Genomic DNA, 20,873 nt, shown 5'->3' with positions numbered 1-20,873 from the left:
AAAGAAAGACTGAGGGAATACATGTGTCAGAGGTGGAGGGAACAAAGAAAAGTGGGAGACCATATTGGAGGTGGAAGGATGGAGTGAAAAAGGTTTTGAGCGACTGGGGCCTGAACATGCCGAAGGGCGGGAGGTGTGCAAGGAATAAAATGAACTGAAACGATGTGGTACACTGAGGTGGACGTGCAGTCAATGGACTGAACCAGGGCATGTGAAACATCAGGGGTAAACCATGAAAAGGTCTGTGGGGCCTGAATGTGAACAGGGAGCTGTGGTTTCGGTGCATTACACATGACAGCAAAAGACTGACTATGAATGAATGTGGCCTTTTTTATCTGTTTTTCAGGCGCTACCTCGCTGAAATGGGGGTCAACAAAGCTGTTTCCTGTGGGGCACAGTGGCATCAGGAATGGATTGAAGGCAAGCAAGTATGAATATGTACATGTGTATATATGTATATGACTGTGTATGTACATGTAGATATGATGATATGTATATGTATGTACATGTATGGGCCTTCATGTATATATATATATGTATAGAAGTGGATGGGTTGTTCTTTGTCTGTTTCCTGGTGCCTCCTTGCTAACATGGTAAACAGATGGAATGAAAAAGATTTTGAGCGATCGGGGCCTGAACATACAGGAGGGTGAAAAGCATGCAAGGAATAAAGTGAATTGGAATGATGTGGTATACCGGGGTTGACGTGCTGTCAATGGATTGAGCCAGGGCATGTGAAGCATCTGGGGTAAACCATGAAAAGTTTTGTGGGGCCTGGATGTGGAAAGGGAACGGTGGTTTCTGAGCATTATACATGACTGCTAAAGACTGAGTTTGAATGAATGTGGCCTTTGTTGTCTTTTCCTAGCGCTACCTCGCACGTGCACGGGGGGAGGGGGCTGCCATTTCATGTGTGGAGGGGTGGCAACGGATATGGATGAAAGAGCAAGTATGAATATGTACATGTGTATATATGTATATGTCTCTGTATGTGTATGTATATATACGTTGAAATGTATAGGTATGCAAATGTGCGTGTGTGGGCGTTTATGCATATACATGTGTATGTGGGTGGGTTGGGCCATTCTTTCGTCTGCTTCCTTGTGCTACCTCGCTAATGCGGGAGACAGCGACAAAGTACTAAATTACTTTTAATTATACTTAATTGCTGTTTCCCATGTCAAGCAAGGTAGTGCCAGGAAACAAACATAGAACGGCCCAGCCACTCATATACACATTTATATACACAAACATCCATACATGCACATATACATACCAACATATACACATATACATACACAGACATATGAATATATACATTTGTTTACACTCAGTCTCTAGCTGTCATGTGTAATGCACCGAAACTGCAACTCCCTATTCACATCCAGGTCCCACACACCTTTCCATGGTTTACCCTAGACGTTTCACATGCCCTAGTTCAGTCCACTGGCAGCACATCAACCCAAGTATACTACATTGTACCAATTTACTCTATTCCTTGCATGCCTCATCCTCCTGTATTTTCAGGCCCCAATACTCAAAATCTTTTTCACTCCATCCTTCCACCTCCTCGTTCCCTTCACTTCTTGACACATATATCCTCTTTGTCAATCTTTCCTCCCTCTTTCTCTCCATATGCCCAAACCATTTCAACGCACCTTCTTCTGCTCTCTCAACTACACTCTTTATTTCCACATATCTTTCTTACCCTTTAATTACTTAATCAAACCACCTCTCACCACATATTGTCCTCAAACATTTAATTTCTAACACATCCACCGTCCTCTGTACAACTTTATCTATGACCCATGCCTCGTAAACATACAACGTTGTTGGAACTACTATTCCTTCAACCATAACCATTTTTGCTCTCTGAGATACCTTTCTCTCCTTCCACACATTCTTCATTGCTCCCAGAACCTTTGCCCCCTCCCCCACCCTGTGACTCACTTCCATTTCCATGGTTTAATTCGCTGCTAAGACCCCTCCCAGATATCTAAAACACTTCACTTCCTCCAATTTTTCTCCATTCAAACTTACATCCCAATTAACTTGTCCCTCAACCCTACTGCACCTATTAACCTTGCTCTTATTCACATTTACTCTCAACTTTCTCCTTTCACACAATTTCCAAACTGTCACCAATTTCTGCAGTTTCTCACTCAAAGGAGCCACCAGAGCTGAATCATTGGGGAACATCTACTGACTTACTTCCCATGCCCTCTCATCCCTAACAGACTGTATATTTGCCCCTCTCTTCAAAACTCTTGCATTTACCTCCCTAACAACCCCATCCATAAACAAATTAAACAACCATGGGGACATCACACATCCCTGCCGGTGACTAAGATTCACTGGGAACCAATCACTCTCCTCTCTTCGAACTCGTACACATGCCTTACATCCTTGGTAAAAACTTTTCACTCCTTCTAGCAACTTACCTCCCACACCATATACTCTTAAGACCTTCCATAAAGCATCTCTATCTACCCTTCTACAGATCCATAAATACTACAAATAAATCCATCTGTTTTCCTAAGAATTTCTCACATACATTCTTCAAAGCAAACACCTGATTCACACATCCTCTACAACTTCTGAAACCACACTGCTCTTCCCCAATCTGATGCTCTGTACATGCCTTCACCCTCTCAACCAATACCCTACCATATAATTTCCCAGGGATACTCAACAAACTTATGCCTCTATAGATTAAACACTCACCTTTACGTTGGGAAGATGAGAGTGGTGAGAGTAAGTCAGCTTGGAAAGGAGACTTGTGTGAGGAAGTGCTAAGAGAGAATGAGTAAAGAACGGCATAAGGTGAGAGAAAATGGTGTGAGGGGAGTGATTGAGGAATAAGATGAATTTAGGAAAGCAGTGATGGCTTGCACAAAAGATGCATGTGGCATAAGAAAGGTGAGAGGTGGGCAGATTAGAAAGGGTAGTGAGTGGTGGGATGGAGAAGTAAAGTTGCTAGTGAAAGAGAAAAGAAAGGTGTTTGGATGATACTTGTCCAAACCATTTCAACACACAATCTTCTGCTCTCTCAACCACACTCTTTGTATTACCACACATCTCTCTTACCTTTCACTACTTAATCGATCAAACCACCTCATAATGTCCTCAAACATTTCATTTCCAACACATCCACCCTCCTCTGCACAACCCTATCTATAGCCCATGCCTCGCAACCATATAACATTGTTGGAACCAATATTCCTTCAAACATACCCATTTTTGCTCTCCTAGATAACATTGTCGCCTTCAACACATTTTTCAATGCTCCCAGAACCTTCGCTCCCTCCCCCACCCTGTGACTCACTTCCGCTTCCATGGTTCCATCCATTGCTAAGTCCACTCCCAGATATCTAAAACACTTCACTTCCTCCAGTTTTTTACATTCAGCCTTACCTCCCAATTTCCTTGTCCCTCACCCCTACTGAACCTAATAACCTTGCTCTTATTCACATTTACTCTTAACTTTCTTCTTTCATACACTCTACCAAACTCAGTCATGAACATCTGCAGTTTCTCATCCAAATCAGCCACCAGCACTGTATCATCAGCGAAAAACAACTGACTCACTTCCCAAGCCCTCTCATACACAACAGGCTGCATATTTGCCCCTCTCTCCAAAACTCTTGCAACAACCCCATCCATAAACAAATTAAACAACCATGGAGACATCACACACCCCTGCCGCAAACTGACTTCCACTGGGAACCAATCACTTTCCTCTCTTCCAACTCGTACACATGCCTTACATCCTTGCTAAAAACTATTCACTGCATCTAACAACTTACCTCCCACACCATATATTCTTAAGACCTTCCATAAAGCATCTCTATCCACCCTATCATATGCCTTCTTCAGATCCATAAATGCTACATACAAATCCATCTGTTTTTGTAAGTATTTCTCACATACATTCAAAGCAAACACCTGATCCACACAAACGCACATATACATACCTATACATTTCAATGTATACATACATATACATACACAGACATATACATATATACACATATACATATTCATACATGCTGCTTTCATCTATTCCCGCTGCCATATGAATGAAATCAGTTAGAAGACTGATGTACAAAGCACCCTCTTTCACAACAGTAAGTTGAAATCCATAGCACATAAAGGTTCATGAAAACTTACAAGACACTGGACAGAAAAAGCTGATGATAAAGATTTGTGCTACTGCTGCAATAGGTTGGAGTTGAGAGAGGGTTACTCTGATGTAGAACAACTGATGCCATAACAGGTAATCCTGATGAAACTGATGGACAATTAACAGAAAAAGTGGTGGTAAAGGGCTGAGGTGCTGCTAAAGTGGGATGGGGTGAGGGTGATGGCTACTGGGAGGGAAAGGAAGGTGTATTTGGCTTATCTTCATTACCAATAAATGATCTGAGTCAGCAACTGTTTACATATCACAAGAGATGAAATTTCATTAATATTCACTGATAAAGGCGAGATCTGTTGCTGTACTGATTCATTATTATAAGAGCAACTGAAACCCATACTATATAGGGTCTTACATTCCTTACCAAAGAGTTTCTCAATCTAACTCTTATGGAATACAACAAGTCAAATATCTACATATACCTGAGCTTTTCTCCTTTTGTTTATATTTAGGCAATTGCTTTACTATATAAGAGTTTTCCATTTTCCTAGAGAATTTATTCACCTCTTTCCACCACTAAGTCCCATAAATTCTGCTATCTTCCAACTATAAAAAGTAATATCTTTTGAGCAAAGATATGCAGTAATTGTGGCATTTAGAGGTGGTCTTCCTTTTGGTAATGAAAGTGCATAAGCCTTCTTAACCTTCTTAACATGACTAAGAAATTTTTAGTCGCTGAATCATTCTACTCTTTATAAAATACAAATGAATACAGGTACATCTATCAAACATCCAAAATGCTTGGGTCATGGACACTCAGATTTTTTCCAAAATTTCTGACATCATTTGAAACACTCAAAAAGTCAAACTTGCTGTTCACTGATTAAGCTTGTTTTAAACTACTTAGGACTACCTCACCACTGTGATACTATGATTTTCATGCTATTTTTCTCATAATAGTTACATGCACAACATAACAATATTAAAAACAAAATAAGAATAAAATAATACCTAAAACAAAAAAATGACAAAATCTATTAGATTTCTGATGCATGGATAATATACTGATGTTGCACTACAGGATGAGGAGGTTATATTCTTCTACTAAACCTGCTTAATAGACAGTATTTTCATATCAACCTTGTAATAACTAAAAGACCAACACATACTCAGCACATTACATGGTGTACCTTCAGATATAACATGGTTAAAAATAAAATACCTTTGACCAGTCAGGCTTGCAGACACTGACAAAGTGAGGTCTCAAACGTCCAACAGAATACTTGGCAATATCTGTAGAGAGTTGTGAGCAGGCACAACCAAACAGGAATGTTCCAATGGTGGTGTATGAAGCCCAGAACCAAGAGCTGGCTTCACGATTGAACACGAAGATTGACTTCCCTACAGCTTCTTGACGAACCCGCCACCATTCTAAAAGGCACATCTGTGCCAGAATGAAATAAATTATGAATAATGATGTATAATGTGTGAGTGTGCTGCACTATTGAGAAATTTCATAATCCAATAACATCAAGTAATTTCTATCAAGTATTTTCAATGACATGTTTTCAAGCTTTTCCAATTAAATTACCATTAATATCAAAAGCGTTATCATTCATAAACAGCAAAAATAATGAATCCAAGAGTTAATGCTTTAGTTTGTTTAGAGAACTTCATATCTACATAAAAACTGTAACAAAGTTAACACTGTCCTTATGACGTAAATAATCATAATCTGTGGTCATGATGTTAAGATAAATTTCCATTCTGAGAACATGCTTCATACTTTCAAGATATACATGCATGAGTTAAAGTAAAATATCCCATACTCTCTTTTTCAGTATCATTTTTCAAATTCTATAACCCCAGAACCCTATTCATTAGGGATAAGGCACTTTAAGGCTAAACTAAAAAAATTAGCTGGGAAATGAAAGACTCCTTTAAAGTGAGAAGTGCCAGAACAAGTCTGTAATCCTTTTCACCCAATGATGATGTATGACCTTGCTGAAGGTGACTTATCATACTTGGAAAAACATGAAGGATTTGTATGTAGCATTTATGGATCTGGAGAAGGCAAATGGTAGGGTTGATAAAAATCCTTTGTGGAGGGCATAAGAGTATATGGTGTGGGAGGCAAGCTGCCAGAAGCAGTGAAAACTTTTTACCAAGGATGTAAGGCATGTGTATGAGTAGGAAGAGAGGAGTGTGATTGGTTCCCAGGGAAGGTCAGTCTGCTGCAGGGGTGTGTAATGTGCCTATGCTTGCTTAGTTTGTTTATGGATGGGGTGGTTAGGGAGGTAAATGCAAGAGTTTTGGAGAGAGGGGCAGTCTGTTGGGAATGAGAAGGCCTGTGAAGCGAGTCACTTGTTGTTCGCCGATGATACAGCTCTGGTTGCTGATTCGAGGGAGAAACTGCAGAAGTTGGTGACTGAGTCTGGAAAGTGTGTAAAAGGAGAAAGTTGGGAGCAAATGTGAATAGGAGCAAGGTTGTTAGATTCATTTGGGTTGAGGGACAAGTCAATTGGGATGTAATTTTGAATGGAGAAAAACTGAAGTGAAATGTTTTAGTTATCTGAGATTGGACTTAGCAAAGAATGGAACCATGGAAGCAGAAGTGAGTCAGGGAGGAGGAGAGAGTGAAGGCTTTGGGAGCAATGAAGAATGTGTGGAAGGAAAGAATGTTATCTCATGGAGCAAAAATGGGTATGTTTGAAGGAACAGTAATTCCAACAATATCATATGGTTGCGAGGCATGGACTATGGATCGGGTTGTACGGAGGAGGGTGGATGTGTTGGAAATTAAATGTTTGAGGACAATATGTGGTGTGAGGTGGTTTGATCAAGTAAGAAATGAAAGGGTAAGAGAAATGTAAGGAAATAAATTGTGTGGTTGAGAGAACAGAAGAAAGTGTGTTGAAATGGTTTGGACACACGGAGAGAATGAGGAAAGAGTGACATAGAGAATATATGTGTCAGAGGTGGAGGGAATAAGAAGTAGGAGACCAAATTGGAGGTGGAAGGCTGGAGTGAAAGATATTTTGAGTAATTGGGGCCTAAACTTACAGAAGGGTGAGAGATGTGCAAGGAATAGAGTGAACTGGAACTATGTGGTATACCAGAGTCAACATGCTGTCAATGGACTGAACCAGGTCATGTGAAACATCTGGTGTAAACCATGGAAAGGTCTAGGGGGCATGGATGTACATTGGGAGCTGTGCTCTCAGTGCAATACACATGACAGCTAAAGACTGAGCTTGAACGAATGTGGCCTTATTTGTCTGTTTTCCTGGTGCTACCTCCCTGGAGCAAGGAGTTGCGATGCTGTTTCTTGTGGGATGGGGTAGCACCAGGAATGGGTAAATGCAAGCAAGTATGAATATGTACAAGTGTATATATGTATATGTCTGTGCATGTGCACATAAATGTATGTATATGTGTATATGTTGATATGTATATGTATATATATATATGTTAACAGAAGTGGTAGAGGATGTGTGGATCAGTTGTTTGCTTTGAAGAACGTATGTGAGAAATACTTAGAAAAACTGATGGATTTATATGTAGCATTTATGATCTGGAGAAGGCATATGACAGGGTTGATAGAGATGCTTTCTGGAAGGTTTTAAGAGTACATAGTGAGGGAGGCATGTTGCTGGAAGCAGTGAAAAGTTTTTACCAAGGATGTAAGGCATGTGTATGAGTAGGAAGAGAGGAAAGTGATTGGTTCCCAGAGAATGTTAGTTTGCAGCTGGGGTGCGTGATGTCTCCATGGTTGTTTAATTTGTTTATGGATAAGGTAGTGAGGGAGGTGAATGCAAGAGTTTTGGAGAGAGGGGCAAGTATGCAGTCTGCTAGGGATGAAAGGGCTTGGGTAGTGAGTCAATTGTTTGCTGATGATACAACACTGGTGGCTGATTTGGGTGAGAAACTGCAGAAGTTGGTGACTGAGTTTGGTAAAGAGTGTGAAAGAAAAAAGTTGACAGTAAATGTGAATAAGAGCAAAGTTATTAGGATTAGGAGGGTTGAGGGACAAGTTGACTGGGAGGTAAATTTGAATGGAGAAAAACTTTGCACACCACCTTCGACCAAAACACCCTATATTTCCCACCCTATCATCAAACACATTAACAAACTTTCAAAATACTCACTCCATCTCCTTCTCACTTCACCATTACTTGTTATTAATTCCCCATTAGCCCCCTTCACCGATGTTCCCATTTGTTCTCTTGTCTTAAACACTTATCTACCTCCTTCCAAAACATCTTTTCATCCTCCCTAAAATTCAACAATACTCTCTCACCCTAACTCTCATTTGCCCTCTTTTTCACCTCTTGCACCTTTCTCTTGACCTCCTGCCTCTTTCTTTTATACATCTCCCAGTCATTTATACTATTTTGCTGCAAAAATCGTCCAAATGCCTCTCTTCTCTTTCACTAACAATCTTACTTCTTCATCCTACCCCTCACTACCCTTTCTAATCTGAGCACCTCCCACCTTTCTCATGCCACATGCATCTTTTGCGCAAGCCATCACTGCTTCCCATGGTTGTGAGGCATAGGCTATAGATAGGAGTGCATGGAGGAGGGATGTATGGAGGAGAGTGGATTTGTGTGAAATGATTGAGGAAAATATGTGGTGTAAGGTGGTTTGATCAAGAAAGTAATGAAGGACATGAGAGAAGTGTGGTAATAAAAAAAGAGTGTGGATGAGAAAACAGAAGACGATGTGTTGAAATGGTTTGGACATAGGGAGACAATAAGTGAGGAAAAGTTGATAGAGAGGATATATGTGTCAGAGGTGGAGGGAACAAGGAGGAGCAGGAGACCAAATTGGAGGTGGAAGGATGGAGTGAAAAAGATTTTAAGCAATCAGGGTCTGAACATGCAGGAGGGCAAGAGGCGTGCAAGGAACAGTGAATTGGTACAATGTGGTATTTCAGGGTCGATGTGCTGTCAATGGACTCTACTAGGGGATATGAAACATCTGGGATAAAGTATGAAGAGGTCTGTGGGGTCTGGATGTGGACAGGGAGATGAGGTTTCGGTGCATTACACAGGACAGCTGGAGACTGAGTGTAAACAAAGGCCTTTTTTTTTTTTTTTTTGTCTGTCTTCCTGGTGCTACCTCGCTGATGCAAACATACATTCATTCATGCATGTATACTTAACTAAATATATATAACTAAATATAACTAAATATATATATATATGGTGGCTGATTCATGTGAGAAACTGCAGAAGCTGGTGACTGAGTTTGGTAAAGTGTGTGAAAGAAGAAAGTTAAGAGTAAATGTGAATAAGAGCAAGCTTATTAGGTACAGTAGTGTTGAGGGTCAAGTCAATTGGGAGGTAAGTTTGAATGGAGAAAAACTGGAGGAAGTAAAGTGTTTTAGATATCTGGGAGTGGATCTGGCAGCGGATGGAACCATGGAAGCGGAAGTAGATCATAGGGTGGGGGAGGGGGCGAAAATCCTGGGAGCCTTGAAGAATGTGTGGAAGTCGAGAATATTATCTCGGAAAGCAAAAATGGGTATGTTTGAAGGAATAGTGGTTCCAACAATGTTGTATAGTTGCGAGGCGTGGGCTATGGATGGTGTTGTGCGCAGGAGGATGGATGTGCTGGAAATGAGATGTTTGAGGACAATGTGTGGTGTGAGGTGGTTTGATCGAGTAAGTAACATAAGGGTACGAGAGATGTGTGGAAATAAAAAGAGTGTGGTTGAGAGAGCAGAAGAGGGTGTTTTGAAATGGTTTGGGCACATGGAGAGAATGAGTGAGGAAAGATTGACCAAGAGGATATATGTGTCGGAGGTGGAGGGAACGAGGAGAAGTGGGAGACCAAATTGGAGGTGGAAAGATGGAGTGAAAAAGATTTTGTGTGATCGGGGCCTGAACATGCAGGAGGGTGAAAGGAGGGCAAGGAATAGAGTGAATTGGATCGATGTGGTATACCGGGGTTGACGTGCTGTCAGTGGATTGAATCAGGGCATGTGAAGTGTCTGGGGTGAACCATGGAAAGCTGTGTAGGTATGTATATTTGCGTGTGTGGACGTATGTATATACATGTGTATGGGGGTGGGTTGGGCCATTTCTTTCGTCTGTTTCCTTGCGCTACCTCGCAAACGCGGGAAACAGCGACAAAGCAAAAAAAAAAAAAAAAATTATATATATATATATATATATATATATATATATATATATATATATATATATATATATATATATATGAATTGTGTACATGGGTATATATGTGTGTGTCTGTGTGTGTATATGTGTGTATGCGTTGGGATGTATAGGTGTGTATATGTGGTGTGTGTGGACGTGTATGTGTATGCATCTGTGTGTGGGTGGGTTGGGCCATTCTTTCGTCTGTTTCCTTGCGCTGCCTCGCTGGCGCGGGGGACGGCGACGGGGCAAAGTGAATAAATAGATAAATATATATAGGGGAGAAAGAATACTTCCCACGTATTCCCTGCATGTCGTAGAAGGCGACTAAAAGGGAAGGGAGCGGGGGGCTGGAAATCCTCCCCTCTCATTTTTTTTTTAAATTTTCCAAAAGAAGGAACAGAAGGGGGCCATATGAGGATATTCCCTCAAAGGCCCAGTCCTCTGTTCTTAACGCTACCTCGCTAATGCGGGAAATGGCGAATAGTATGAAAAAAAAAAAAAAATATATATATATATATATATATATATATATATATATATATATATATATATATATATATATATATATATATATATATATATATTTTTTCATACTATTCGCCATTTCCTGCGTTTGCGAGGTAGCGTTAAGAACAGAGGACTGGGCCTTAGAGGCAAAATCCTCACCTGGCCCCCGTCTCTTTTCCTTCTTTTGGAAAATTAAAAAAAAACGAGAGGGGAGGATTTCCAGCCACCCACTCCCTCCCCTTTTAATCGTCTTCTACGACACGCAGGGCCTGCATGTTCAGGCCCGGATCACTCAAAATCTTTTTCACTCCATCTTTCCACCTCCGATTTGATCTCACACTTCTCCTCGTTCCCTCCACCTCCGACACATATATCCTCTTAGTCAATCTTTCCTCACTCACTCTCTCCATGTGCCCAAACCATTTCAAAACACCCTCTTCTGCTCTCTCAACCATGCTTTTTTTTATTTCCACACATCTCTCTTACCCTTACATTACTTATTCGATCAAACCACCTCACACCACATATTGTCCTCAAACATCTCATTTCCAGCACATCCACCCTCCTGCGCACAACTCTATCCATAGCCCACGCCTCGCAACTATACAACACTGTTGGAACCACTATTCCTTCAAACATACCCATTTTTGCTTTCCGAGATAATGTTCTTGACTTCCACACATTCTTCAAGGCTCCAAGGATTTTCGCCCCCTCCCCCACACTATGATTCACTTCCGCTTCCATGGTTCCATGCACTGCCAGGTCCACTCCCAGACATCTAAAACACTTTACTTCCGTGGAGTTTTTCTCCATTCAAACTTACCTCCTAATTGACTTGACCCTCAACCCTACTGTACCTAATAACCTTGCTCTTATTCACATTTACTCTTAACTTTCTTCTTTCACACACTTTACCAAACTTAGTAACCAGCTTCTGCAGTTTCTCACATGAATCAGCCACCAGCGCTGTATCATCAGCGAACAACAACTGACTCACTTCCCAAGCTCTCTCATCCCCAACAGACTTCATACTTGCCCCTCTTTCCAAAACTCTTGCATTCACCTTCCTAACAACCCCATCCATAAACAAATTAAACAACCATGGAGACATCACACACCTCTGCCGCAAACCTACATTCACTGAGAACCAATCACTTTCCTCTCTTCCTACACGTACACATGCCTTACATCCTCGATAAAAACTTTTCACTGCTTCTAACAACTTGCCTCCCACACCATATATTCTTAATACCTTCCACAGAGCATCTCTATCAACTCTATCATATGCCTTCCAGATCCATAAATGCTACATACAAATCCATTTGCTTTTCTAAGTATTTCTCACATACATTCTTCAAAGCAAACACCTGATCCACACATCCTCTACCACTTCTGAAACCACACTGCTCTTCCCCAATCTGATGCTCTGTACATGCCTTCACCCTCTCAATCAATACCCTCCCATATAATTTACCAGGAATACTCAACAAACTTATACCTCTGTAATTTGAGCACTCACTCTTATCCCCTTTATATATCCTCTTTATATATACATATATATATATATATGTGGGAATACTTCCCACGTATTCCTCGCGTGTCGTAGAAAGCAACTAGAGGGGATGGGAGCGGGGGGCCAGAAATCCTCCCCTCCTTGTATTAACTTTCTAAAATGGGAAACAGAAGAAGGAGTCACGCGGGGACTGCTCATCCTCCTCGAAGGCTCAGAGTGGGGTGCCTAAATGTGTGTGGATGTAACCAAGATGTGAAAAAAGGAGAGATAGGTAGTATGTTTGAGGAAAGGAACCTGGATGTTTTGGCTCTGAGTGAAACGAAGCTCAAGGGTAAAGGGGAAGAGTGGTTTGGGAATGTCTGGGGAGTAAAGTCAGGGGTTAGTGAGAGGACAAGAGCAAGGGAAGGAGTAGCAATACTCCTGAAACAGGAGTTGTGGGAGTATGTGATAGAATGTAAGAAAGTAAATTCTCGATTAATATGGGTAAAACTGAAAGTTGATGGAGAGAGGTGGGTGATTATTGGTGCATATGCACCTGGGCATGAGAAGAAAGATCATGAGAGGCAAGTGTTTTGGAGCAGCTGAATGAGTGTGTTAGTGGTTTTGATGCACGAGACCGGGTTATAGTGATGGGTGATTTGAATGCAAAGGTGAGTAATGTGGCAGTTGAGGGAATAATTGGTATACATGGGGTGTTCAGTGTTGTAAATGGAAATGGTGAAGAGCTTGTAGATTTATGTGCTGAAAAAGGACTGATGATTGGGAATACCTGGTTTAAAAAGCGAGATATACATAAGTATACTTATGTAAGTAGGAGAGATGGCCAGAGAGCGTTATTGGATTACGTGTTAATTGACAGGCGTGCGAAAGAGAGACTTTTGGATGTTAATGTGCTGAGAGGTGCAACTGGAGGGATGTCTGATCATTATCTTGTGGAGGCTAAGGTGAAGATTTGTATGGGTTTTCAGAAAAGAAGAGTGAATGTTGGGGTGAAGAGGGTGGTGAGAGTGGGTGAGCTTGGGAAGGAGACCTGTGTGAGGAAGTACCAGGAGAGACTGTGTACAGAATGGAAAAAGGTGAGAACAATGGAAGTAAGGGGAGTGGGGGAGGAATGGGATGTATTTAAGGAATCAGTGATGGATTGTGCAAAAGATGCTTGTGGCATGAGAAGAGTGGGAGGTGGGTTGATTAGAAAGGGTAGTGAGTGGTGGGATGAAGAAGTAAGATTATTAGTGAAACAGAAGAGAGAGGCATTTGGACGATTTTTGCAAGGAAAAAATGAAATTGAGTGGGAGATGTATAAAAGAATGAGACAGGAGGTTAAGAGAAAGGTGCAAGAGGTGAAAAAAAGGGCAAATGAGAGTTGGGGTGAGAGAGTATCATTAAATTTTAGGGAGAATAAAAAGATGTTCTGGAAGGAGGTAAATAAAGTGCGTAAGACAAGGGAGCAAATGGGAACTTCAGTGAAGGGCGCAAATGGGGAGGTGATAACAAGTAGTGGTGATGTGAGAAGGAGATGGAGTGAGTATTTTGAAGGTTTGTTGAATGTGTCTGATGATAGAGTGGCAGATATAGGGTGTTTTGGTCGAGGTGGTGTGCAAAGTGAGAGGGTTAGGGAAAATGATTTGGTAAACAGAGAAGAGGTAGTAAAAGCTTTGCGGAAGATGAAAGCCGGCAAGGCAGCAGGTTTGGATGGTATTGCAGTGGAATTTATTAAAAAAGGGGGTGACTGTATTGTTGACTGGTTGGTAAGGTTATTTAATGTATGTATGACTCATGGTGAGGTGCCTGAGGATTGGCGGAATGCGTGCATAGTGCCATTGTACAAAGGCAAAGGGGATAAGAGTGAGTGCTCAAATTACAGAGGTATAAGTTTGTTGAGTATTCCTGGTAAATTATATGGGAGGGTATTGATTGAGAGGGTGAAGGCATGTACAGAGCATCAGATTGGGGAAGAGCAGTGTGGTTTCAGAAGTGGTAGAGGATGTGTGGATCAGGTGTTTGCTTTGAAGAATGTATGTGAGAAATACTTAGAAAAGCAAATGGATTTGTATGTAGCATTTATGGATCTGGAGAAGGCATATGATAGAGTTGATAGAGATGCTCTGTGGAAGGTATTAAGAATATATGGTGTGGGAGGCAAGTTGTTGGAAGCAGTGAAAAGTTTTTATCGAGGATGTAAGGCATGTGTACGTGTAGGAAGAGAGGAAAGTGATTGGTTCTCAGTGAATGTAGGTTTGCGGCAGGGGTGTGTGATGTCTCCATGGTTGTTTAATTTGTTTATGGATGGGGTTGTTAGGGAGGTAAATGCAAGAGTTTTGGAAAGAGGGGCAAGTATGAAGTCTGTTGGGGATGAGAGAGCTTGGGAAGTGAGTCAGTTGTTGTTCGCTGATGATACAGCGCTGGTGGCTGATTCATGTGAGAAACTGCAGAAGCTGGTGACTGAGTTTGGTAAAGTGTGTGGAAGAAGAAAGTTAAGAGTAAATGTGAATAAGAGCAAGGTTATTAGGTACAGTAGGGTTGAGGGTCAAGTCAATTGGGAGGTGAGTTTGAATGGAGAAAAACTGGAGGAAGTGAAGTGTTTTAGATATCTGGGAGTGGATCTGGCAGCGGATGGAATCATGGAAGCGGAAGTGGACCATAGGGTGGGGGAGGGGGTGAAAATTCTGGGAGCCTTGAAGAATGTGTGGAAGTCGAGAACATTATCTCGGAAAGCAAAAATGGGTATGTTTGAAGGAATAGTGGTTCCAACAATGTTGTATGGTTGCGAGGCGTGGGCTACGGATAGAGTTGTGCGCAGGAGGATGGATGTGCTGGAAATGAGATGTCTGAGGACAATGTGTGGTGTGAGGTGGTTTGATCGAGTAAGTAACGTAAGGGTAAGAGAGATGTGTGGAAATAAAAAGAGCGTGGTTGAGAGAGCAGAAGAGGGTGTTTTGAAATGGTTTGGGCACATGGAGAGAATGAGTGAGGAAAGGTTGACTAAGAGGATATATGTGTCGGATGTGGAGGGAACGAGGAGAAGAGGGAGACCAAATTGGAGGTGGAAAGATGGAGAGAAAAAGATTTTGTGTGATCGGGGCCTGAACATGCAGGAGGGTGAAAGGAGGGCAAGGAATAGAGTGAATTGGAGCGATGTGGTATACCGGGGTTGACGTGCTGTCAGTGGATTGAATCAAGACATGTGAAGCGTCTGGGGTAAACCATGGAAAGCTGTGTAGGTATGTATATTTGCGTGTGTGAACGTATGTATATACATGTGTATGGGGGGGGGTTGGGCCATTTCTTTCGTCTGTTTCCTTGCGCTACCTCGCAAACGCGGGAGACAGTGACAAAGTATTAAAAAAAAAAAAAAAAAAAAAAAAATATATATATATATATATATATATATATATATATATATATATATATATAAGTTGTTAGAAGCAGTGACAAGTTTTTATCAAGGATGTAAGGCATGTGTACATGTAGGAAGAAAGTGATTGGTTCTGTGTGAATGTAGGTTTGCGGCAGGGGTGTGTGATGTCTCCATGGTTGTTTAATTTGTTTATGGATGGGGTTGTTAGGGAGGTAAATGCAAGAGTTTTGGAAAGAGCGGCAAGTATGCAGTCTGTTGTGGATGAGAGAGCTTGGGAAGTGTGTCAGTTGTTGTTTACTGATGATACAGTGCTGGTGGCTGATTCATGTGAGAAACTGAAGAAGCTGGTGACTGAGTTTGGTATTGGGAGGTGAGTTTGAATGGAGAAAAACTGAAGGAAGTGAAGTGTTATTGATATCTGGGAGTGGATTTGGCAGCGGATGGAACGATGGAAGCGGAAGTAAGTCACAGGGTGGGGGAGGGGGCGAAAATTCTGGGAGCCTTGAAGAATGTGTGGAAGTTGTACATAATGTACATAATTCATACTGTCTGCCTTTATTCATTCCTACTGCCAACCCGTCACACATGAAATAACATCCCCCTCCCCCCTCATGTGTACGAGGTAGTGGTATGAAAAGACAACAAAGGCCACATTCGTTCACACTCAGTCTCTAGCTGTCATGTAATAATGCACCGAAACCACAGCTCCCTTTCCACATAAAGGCCCCACAGAACATTCCATGGTTTACCCCAGACGCTTCACATGCCCTGGTTTAATCCATTGACAGCACGTCGACCCCGGTATACCACATTGTTCCAATTCACACTATTCCTTGCACGCCTTTCACCCTCCTGCAAGTTCAGGCCCCGATCACTCAAAATCTTTTTCACTCCATCTTTCCACCTCCAATTTGGTCTCCCACTTCTCCTCATTCCCTCCACTCTGACACATATATCCTCTTATCTCTTGGTCAATCTTTCCTCACTCATATATATATATATATATATATATATATATATATATATATATATATATATATATATATATATATATATATATATATACATATATATATCCCTGGGGATAGGGGAGAAAGAATACTTCTCAAGTATTCCCTGTGTGTCGTAGAAGGTGACTAAAAGGGGAGTGAGCAGGGGGCTGGAAATCCTCCCCTCTCTATTTTTTTTTAATTTTCCAAAAGAAGGAACAGAGAAGGGGGCCAGGTGAGGATATTCCCTCAAAGGCCCAGTCCTCTGTTCCTCGCTAATGCGGGAAATGGCGAATAGTTTAAAAAAAAAAAATATATATATATATATATATATATATATATATATATATATATATATATATATATATATATATCAAGGTCAAGAGAAAGGTGCAAGAGGTGAAAAAGAGGGCAAATGAGAGTTGGGGTGAGAGAATATCATTAAATTTTAGGGAGAATAAAAAGATGTTCTGGAAGGAGGTAAATAAAGTGCGTAAGACAAGGGAGCAAATGGGAACTTCAGCGAAGGGCGCAAATGGGGAGGTGATACCAAGTAGTGGTGATGTGAGAAGGAGATGGAGTGAGTATTTTGAAGGTTTGTTGAATGTGTCTGATGATAGAGTGGCAGATATAGGGTGTTTTGGTCGAGGTGGTGTGCAAAGTGAGAGGGTTAGGGAAAATGATTCGGTAAACAGAGAAGAGGTAGTAAAAGCTTTGCGGAAGATGAAAGCCGGCAAGGCAGCAGGTTTGGATGGTATTGCAGTGGAATTTATTAAAAAAGGGGGTGACTGTATTATTGACTGGTTGGTAAGGTTATTTAATGTATGTATGACTCATGGTGAGGTGCCTGAGGATTGGCGGAATGCGTGCATAGTGCCATTGTACAAAGGCAAAGGGGATAAGAGTGAGTGCTCAAATTACAGAGGTATAAGTTTGTTGAGTATTCCTGGTAAATTATATGGGAGGGTATTGATTGAGAGGGTGAAGGCATGTACAGAGCATCAGATTGGGGAAGAGCAGTGTGGTTTCAGAAGTGGTAGAGGATGTGTGGATCAGGTGTTTGCTTTCAAGAATGTATGTGAGAAATACTTAGAAAAGCAAATGGATTTATATGTAGCATTTATGGATCTGGATAAGGCATATGATAGAGTTGATAGAGATGCTCTGTGGAAGGTATTAAGAATATATGGTGTGGGAGGCAAGTTGTTAGAAGCAGTGAAAAGTTTTTATCGAGGATGTAAGGCATGTGTACATGTAGGAAGAGAGGAAAGTGATTGGTTCTCAGTGAATGTAGGTTTGCGGCAGGGGTGTGTGATGTCTCCATGGTTGTTTAATTTGTTTATGGATGGGGTTGTTAGGGAGGTGAATGCAAGAGTTTTGGAAAGAGGGGCAAGTATGAAGTCTGTTAGGGATGAGAGAGCTTGGGAAGTGAGTCAGTTGTTGTTTGCTGATGATACAGCGCTGGTGGCTGATTCATGTGAGAAACTGCAGAAGCTGGTGACTGAGTTTGGTAAAGTGTGTGAAAGAAGAAAGTTAAGAGTAAATGTGAATAAGAGCAAGGTTATTAGGTACAGTAGGGTTGAGGGTCAAGTCAATTGGGAGGTAAGTTTGAATGGAGAAAAACTGGAGGAAGTAAAGTGTTTTAGATATCTGGGAGTGGATCTGGCAGCGGATGGAAACATGGAAGTGGAAGTGGATCATAGGGTGGGGGAGGGGGTGAAAATCCTGGGAGCCTTGAAGAATGTGTGAAAATCGAGAACATTATCTCGGAAAGCAAAAATGGGTATGTTTGAAGGAATAGTGGTTCCAACAATGTTGTATGGTTGCGAGGCATGGGCTATGGATAGAGTTGTGTGCAGAGGACAATGTGTGGTGTGAGGTGGTTTGATCGAGTAAGTAACGTAAGGGTAAGAGAGATGTGTGGAAATAAAAAGAGCGTGGTTGAGAGAGCAGAAGAGGGTGTTTTGAAATGGTTTGGGCACATGGAGAGAATGAGTGAGGAAAGATTGACCAAGAGGATATATGTGTCGGAGGTGGAGGGAACGAGGAGAAGTGGGAGACCAAATTGGAGGTGGAAAGATGGAGTGAAAAAGATTGTGTGATCGGGGCCTGAACATGCAGGAGGGTGAAAGGAGGGCAAGGATTAGAGTGAATTGGATCGATGTGGTATACCGGGGTTGACGTGCTGTCAGTGGATTGAATCAGGGCATGTGAAGCATCTGGGGTAAACCATGGAAAGCTGTGTAGGTATGTATATTTGCGTGTGTGGACGTGTATGTATATACATGTGTATGGGGGTGGGTTGGGCCATTTCTTTCGTCTGTTTCCTTGCGCTACTTCGCAAACGCGGGAGACAGCGACAAAGCAAAAGAAACCTTCCTCTTATTCACGTTTACTCTTAACTTTCTTCTTTCACACACTTTACCAAACTCAGTCACCAGCTTCTGCAGTTTCTCACATGAATATATATATTTATCTATTTATTTTGCTTTGTCGCTGTCTCCCGCATTAGCGAGGTAGCACAAAGAAACAGATGAAAGAATGGCCCAACCCACCCACATACACATGTATATACATACACGTCCACACACGCAAATATACATACTTATACATCTCAACGTATACATATATATGCACACACAGACATATACAATATACACATGTACATAATTCATACTGGCTGCTTTTATTCATTCCTATCGCCACCCCGCCACACATGAAATAACAACCCCATCCCCTCTCATATGTCCGAGGTAGCGCTAGGAAAGACAACAAAGGCCATATTCGTTCACACTCAGTCTCTAGCTGTCATGTAATAGTGCAACGAAACCACAGCTCCCTTTCCACATTCAGTCCCCACAGAACTTTCCATGGTTTATCCAAGATGCTTCACATGCCCTGGTTCAATCCATTGACAGTACGTCGACCCTGGTATACCACATCGTTCTAATTCATTCTATTCCTTGCACGCCTTTCACGCTACTGCATGTTCAGGCCCCGATCACTCAAAATCTTTTTCACTCCATCTTTCCACCTCCAATATATATATCCCTGGGGATTGGGGAAGAAAAATACTTCCCATGTATTCCCTGTGTGGCGTAGAAGGCGAATGAAATGGGAGGGAGCGGGAGCTAGAAATCCTCCACTCCCATTTTACTTTTTCCAAAAAAAAAAGCAGAGAAGGAGGCCAAGTGAGGACGTCCCTCAGAGGCTCAGTCCTCTGTTCTTAACGCTACCTCGCTAAGGCAGGAAATGGCGAATATGCATAAAAAGAATATATATATATATATGTGTGTGTGTATATATATTCCTGGGGATAAGGGAGAAAGAATACTTCCCACGCATTCCTCACGTGTCGTAGAAGGCGACTAAAGGGGACGGGAGCAGGAGGCTGGAAACCCCTCCTTGTATTCTAACTTTCTAAAAGGGGAAACAGAAGAGGGAATCATGCAGGGAGTGCTCATTCTCCTGGAAGGCTCAGATTGGGCTGTCTAAATGTGTGTGGATGTAACCAAGATGAGAAAAAAGGAGAGATAGGTGGTATGTTTTGAGGAAAGGAACCTGGATGTTTTGGCTCTGAGTGAAATGAAGCTCAAGGGTAAAGGGGAAGAGTGGTTTGGGAATGTCTTGCGATAAAGTCAGGGGTTAGTGAGAGGACAAGAGCAAGGGAAGGAGTAGCACTACTCCTGAAACTGGAGTGGTCGGAGTATATAATAGAGTGTAAGAAAATAAACCCCAGATTAATATGGGTAAAACTGAAAGTGGATGGAGAGAGATGCGTGATTATTGGTGCATATGCACATGGGCATGAGAAGAAAGATCATGAGAGGCAAGTATTTTGGGAGCAGCTGCATGAGTGTGTTAGTAGTTTTGATGCACGAGGCCGGGTTACAGCGATGAGTCATTTGAATGCAAAGGTGAGTAATGTGGCAGTTAAGGGAATAATTGGTGTACATGGGGTGTTAAGTGTTGTAAATGGAAATGGTGGAGAGCTTGTAGATTTATGTGCTGAAAAAGGACTGGGGATTGGGAATACCTCATTTAAAAAGAGATATAAATAAGTATACGTATGTAAGTAGGAGAGATGGCCAGAGAGCGTTAATGGATTACGTGTTAATTGATAGGCGCATGAAAGAGAGACTTTTGGATGTTAATGTGCTGAGAGGTGCAACTGGAGGGATGTCTGATCATTATCTTGTGG

General features: G+C 41.7%; 1 protein-coding gene across 3 annotated transcripts in view; it reads right to left on the bottom strand.

Moving 5' to 3' along the window:
- LOC139765646 (putative phosphatidate phosphatase) overlaps window positions 1–20,873 on the bottom strand; it is a 224,089-nt gene that overhangs the window by 104,125 nt on the left and 99,091 nt on the right. For all 3 annotated transcript variants that reach the window (XM_071693340.1, XM_071693339.1, XM_071693341.1), the window contains exon 3: window positions 5,361–5,582. In XM_071693340.1, the coding sequence (XP_071549441.1) occupies window positions 5,361–5,582 (222 nt within the window). The remainder of the gene's footprint in view (window positions 1–5,360; window positions 5,583–20,873) is intronic.

Source organism: Panulirus ornatus, chromosome 55 (assembly GCF_036320965.1).
Source record: "Panulirus ornatus isolate Po-2019 chromosome 55, ASM3632096v1, whole genome shotgun sequence".
Lineage (NCBI taxonomy): Eukaryota > Metazoa > Arthropoda > Malacostraca > Decapoda > Palinuridae > Panulirus > Panulirus ornatus.
The sequence above is the reverse complement of the archived record's forward strand: the minus strand, read 5'-3'. Positions and strand labels throughout refer to the sequence as shown.